The following is a 4789-nucleotide window of genomic DNA, read 5'->3' on the forward strand; positions in this document are numbered from 1 at the left end:
GTTTTCTATTCCACTGGTTTGACTGGTTTGTGAGACTTAAAGACGCTCTGAGGCAATTGTCCCACAATGCAATGCAGAAAAGACAAATGTCTGTTTGTTAAAGACACAGAACGATAAAGGTTTCAGGAAACAAAACTTTGCTATTCATTTATTTATATTTTCATCTTTAACGATTTGCTGCTTTTGTTTTCTTCTCTGTGAGTCGTGATGAACTTCCAGTAAATAGTTTCACTTCCTGTCTGATGCTTTATTGAAGTGTTGCGTTTGTGTGTCGTCAGATGCTGGGAACTCTCACTGCTGTGCCCCTCAAGGTGCCTCAAGTCAGCTCCCTGCACCGGCTGGCAGGACAAGCAGCCACCGTGCTACCTCAGGTAACAGCTCACCTGTACAGGTAACAGCCCACCTGTACAGGTAACAGCCCACCTGTACAGGTAACAGCTCACCTGTATGAAAGTTTTTCTTGATTAATAGATTATTACATTCGTAAAATGTGTGACGTCATAAGGACAGAATTAAAAATGTAAGGAAAAAGAATAAAGGTCCCTCAGGTGTCCAGCAGGTGGCAGCACAGACACACCATGCCTCAGTGAGTGAAGGTGTTGATCAGGTGTTGTGCTCCTGCAGGTCAGGCCAAAGACCCAGATCCCCGACAGCCTCCCTCAGGGTGCAGGTGAGCAGCTGCAGCCTGTGGGCCTGCAGAGGGTCACCGCCGTGGTCAGTCCCCGGAGCCAGGGCCCCACCTTGCCCACCGCCAACAGCACCTTCAGCCCCGAGCACCAGCCCAACGGCCAGAGCGACGCCTCGCCGCCCGCAGCACCCGCAGCACCCGCAGCGTCAACGGCACCCACAATACCCACAATACCCACACCGCCCACAGCACCCACGGTGCCCACAGCGCCCCCCCATGGCCCAACATCGCCCACGCTGCCCACGCCGCCCCTCCACGGCCCAGCAGGGGGCGTCGACCCCGGCGGACCCGTCCAGCTGGCCTGCGCCGGGCCCGGCGTGGCGTACGCCATCATCGCCACCTCGCCCGCCTCCGGCAACGCGGTGACGGCCGTCAGCGAGGCCATCAAGGTGCGGCCATGGCTCCTCCCCCTCTCTATGTGCATCCAGAGCGGGCGTGAACATTGCTCTTTAACAAGTGTAATCAGGGTTGATGAGGTGTATTAAAGCGCTGTGTTCCTCAGGTGATCCTCCTCCAGCCCGCCGCCCCCAGCAGCACTGAGGCCCCGCCCACCCCCAAAGCCCCCAAACCACAGAAGAAGGACGAGGACCCAGAGGTTAGACCTGTCAATCTTAGGTGTGATTTCATTGATCTCAACCAATCAAACAACACCTTAACCCTCCTTCTGCTCCTCCTCTTCCTCTTCCTCTTCCTTCTCCTCCTTCCTGCTCCTCTTTCTCCTCCTCCTACCTCCTCCTCCTGCTCCTCTTCGTCCTCCTCCTTCCCCCTCCTGCTCCTCTTCCTCCTGCTCCTTCCTCCTCTTGCTCATCTTCCTCCTCCTCCTTCCTCCTCCTGCTCCTCTTCCTCCTCCTCCTTCCTCCTCCTGCTCCTCTTCCTCCTCCTTCCTCCTGCTCCTCTTCCTCCTCCTCCTGCTCCTCTTTCTCCTCCTGCTCCTCTTCCTCCTCCTCCTTCCTCCTCCTGCTCCTCTTCCTCCTCCTGCTCATCTTCCTCCTCCTTCCTCCTGCTCCTCTTTCTCCTCCTCCTGCTCCTCCTCTTCCTCCTTCCTCCTCCTTCCTCCTCCTGCTCCTCCTCCTCTTCCTCCTTCCTCCTCCTGCTCCTCCTTCCTCCTCCTGCTCCTCTTCCTCCTTCCTCCTCCTGCTCCTCCTCCTCTTCCTCCTTCCTCCTCCTTCCTCCTCCTGCTCCTCCTCCTTCCTCCTCCTGCTCCTCCTCCTCTTCCTCCTTCCTCCTCCTTCCTCCTCCTGCTCCTCCTCCTTCCTCCTCCTGCTCCTCCTCCTCTTCCTCCTTCCTCCTCCTGCTCCTCCTCCTTCCTCCTCCTCCTCCTTCCTCCTCCTGCTCCTCCTCCTCCTGCTCCTGCTCCTCCTGCTGCTCCTCCTCCTGCTCTCTACAGAAGGTAGCCTTCATGGTGGCTCTGGGTCTCGTCACTACAGAACATCTGGAAGGTGAGTTTTTCTTTCAGGTTCTTTGTTGTTTGTCGTTGTGTCTGAAATGAAGTGTGAGTTGTTGTTGTTGTTGTTGTTGTTGTTGTTGTTGTTATTATAACTTTAAAATGTCTTCAGTCCAGTTTAAAGAGAGTAAACTTTTTTATTTGTGAACAGAAATCCAGACGAAGAGGCAAGAGAGGAAGAGGAGGAGCACAGCCAACCCGGCGTACAGCGGCTTGTTTGAGCCAGAGGTCAGAATCCATCTTCATCTTCATCTTCTTCATCTTCAGTGTAAATTGTGACTCTTCTTCTTCTTCTGTGGTTTTGCAGCGTAAGCGTCTGGCGTCTCACTACCTGAACAGCTCGCTCTTCCTGTCGGCTCGAGGTAAGAAGCTCTTCTTCTTCTTCTTCTTCTTCTTCTTCTTCTTCTTCTTCTTCTTCTTCTTCTTCTTCTTCTTTACGTGACCCGGAACTAACCGGAACGCTAGCAGTTTCCCTCCACCTCCAGTGTTTATGCTAAGCTACGCTAACGTGCTGTGCTGCATGGCTTAGCCTCCACCTGTGTGTCTCTGCCACTAACCTCCTCTGCTCTGCTTCCATTCACACGCTAGACTCTGAGGATCTCTGCTGGAAGGTAGGTCACATGACGCTGACACTCACCGTCTGCCTGTGTGTGTGTGTGTGTGTGTGTGAGTGAGTGTGAACGTCAAGTTAAAGCACACGTTCTCGGCGTTCCCTGCAGGAGGACGTGGAGCATGACGAGCACTGTGCCGTCTGTAAGGAGGACGGAGAGCTGCAGCCCTGCCACAACTGCCCCCGAGCCTTCCACCCCGACTGCCTGCACCCGCCGCTCAAGACGCCGCCGAGGGGGGCGTGGTACTGCCCCAAGTGCCAGAAGAAGGTGTGACACGCACCGCACGACCACATATTATTTATGAATGTATATATATACACAGTGAATGTGTTTTAATACATCAATACATTTGTTTCTGATCAGGTTCTAAACAAAGAAAACATGTCGTGGCCTCAGAACTTTGTTCAGTCCTACGTCACACACAAGACGGGTAAGAAGAGTTCCTACGTGTGTGTGTGTGTGTGGGTTGTTTCAAAGCTGTACTGATGGTGTGTGTGTGTGTGTGTGTGTGTGTGTGTGTGAGCAGTGCGGCAGGAGGAGAAGCGGCGGCTGCTGAGGCGGAACGTGGAGCTGAAGAAGGAGTGCGCTCACCTGGAGCAGCAGGACGAGCAGCTGAGCGACTCGCTCAAAGTAAAGACGCCATGTTGGCTCCTGCATGTGAGGGAGCGCTTCATCTCTCCGCCTGCACCCCAGGCGGTGCGGCGGCGTCTGCGTGTGTGTAACGGTACTTCCTGTGTGTTGCAGCACTGCATGGACCTGAGGGAGCGGCTGCTGGGCCAGCAGAGGGAGGCCCAGGCGTCTCTGGAGCGCCTCCGGGCGCTGCTCCGCCTGATGCAGCGCGACCAGCTCATCCAGGTCACCATGACCACCACCGCCACCATCGCCGCTGCCTCCCTGCTCTCCCAGTCCTGGGGCAAACCCAGCGGCGCCGCCCCGGTCGCCCCCGCCACAGGCCCCGCCCCCGGCCCCTCGGCCACGCCCCCGCTGCAGAAGAGCCACGCCCACAGCCGGGACGACGACTAGCCGCACCGGCGGCCATGTTTCCTTCTGTCTGAGTAACGTCTCACTTCTTTTTCTGAGAGGAGGTGAAAGAAAAGCCACAAAGAAACTGAGAGGAAAAGAGCGTCTTCACTCCATTCAAGTATTTTTTAAAACCCAACACCTACAGTGCTTACGAGATTTCTTTTTTTATGTTATTTTCTATTTATTAATGTTCTTGGCCTTAATGTATTTATTACAAAGCGTTAGAGTCCAGTGCTGCTGCCGCAGGAACACGAGCTCCTGGGGGCGCAAGAGGGTTCCCTTTTCTAAACACGTCCGGTTCTTGTTCTGCGAATAGCCAGAGAACGTAGCGCTAGCGGTGGCGCTAGCGCTAGCGGAGGACTGTACATTGATATATCGGAGTAGATGTTCCCTCTCATTCTCTATGAACAATGATTTTTGCCATAATAATTCAGGAAAATGTTTTCATCGTGTATGTGAACGCATACGAGCCTTCAAACAAAACAGAGAATAACTTTTTTTCAGTATTAATAGAGTTAAAGTCAAAGAAAAAAGTATTTAAGATAAAACTACAGAAATTAGCGTTTCTAGTGGAGATTTTAGTATTTTCATGCTGATGCCTGTTGATAAATGTGCGTTTGGAGTATTCAAGGGATCATTGTACATATGTTGTATTATTATTATTATTATTATTATTATTATTATTATGAGTGTCATTGCAGGTTTTCTGTTTTTTTACTGAAGTCACATCTGAAACAGGTGAGTCTGAATATTTACCTGTTGTTAGTTTTCTGTTCCACGGCAACACAAACCAGAATATCACGTATACAAAGAAACAAATAGAGTAAATACATACAAATCAAGGATTATGTAAATCTACATATATGTAGATTTACATATACGTCAAACTACATATGTGTAGATTTATGTATATGTATATCTATATATATATGTAAATATACATATACTCTCCTCCAACGGTGCTGTTTTTTTATTTATTAAAGCAATAGTTTTTACCCACAATGAAAATATAACATATCACAT

General features: G+C 51.5%; 1 protein-coding gene across 5 annotated transcripts in view; it reads left to right on the top strand.

The window, feature by feature from the left end:
* The window catches only part of phf21b (PHD finger protein 21B), a 17181-nt gene extending 13315 nt beyond the window's left edge, over nt 1-3866 (top strand). For all 5 annotated transcript variants that reach the window (XM_068586925.1, XM_068586924.1, XM_068586926.1 and 2 more), the window contains 11 exons: nt 279-371; nt 625-1077; nt 1191-1283; nt 2076-2127; nt 2284-2360; nt 2440-2494; nt 2721-2743; nt 2852-3010; nt 3107-3173; nt 3270-3373; nt 3488-3866. In XM_068586925.1, the coding sequence (XP_068443026.1) occupies nt 279-371; nt 625-1077; nt 1191-1283; nt 2076-2127; nt 2284-2360; nt 2440-2494; nt 2721-2743; nt 2852-3010; nt 3107-3173; nt 3270-3373; nt 3488-3766 (1455 nt within the window). In that variant the 3' untranslated portion in view covers nt 3767-3866. The remainder of the gene's footprint in view (nt 1-278; nt 372-624; nt 1078-1190; nt 1284-2075; nt 2128-2283; nt 2361-2439; nt 2495-2720; nt 2744-2851; nt 3011-3106; nt 3174-3269; nt 3374-3487) is intronic.
* Nucleotides 3867-4789: the final 923 nt, after the last annotated feature.

This window comes from Clinocottus analis, unplaced genomic scaffold (genome assembly GCF_023055335.1).
Source record: "Clinocottus analis isolate CAN_PGR_092001 unplaced genomic scaffold, fCliAna1.0.p SCAF_20, whole genome shotgun sequence".
NCBI classification, from domain to species: domain Eukaryota; kingdom Metazoa; phylum Chordata; class Actinopteri; order Perciformes; family Cottidae; genus Clinocottus; species Clinocottus analis.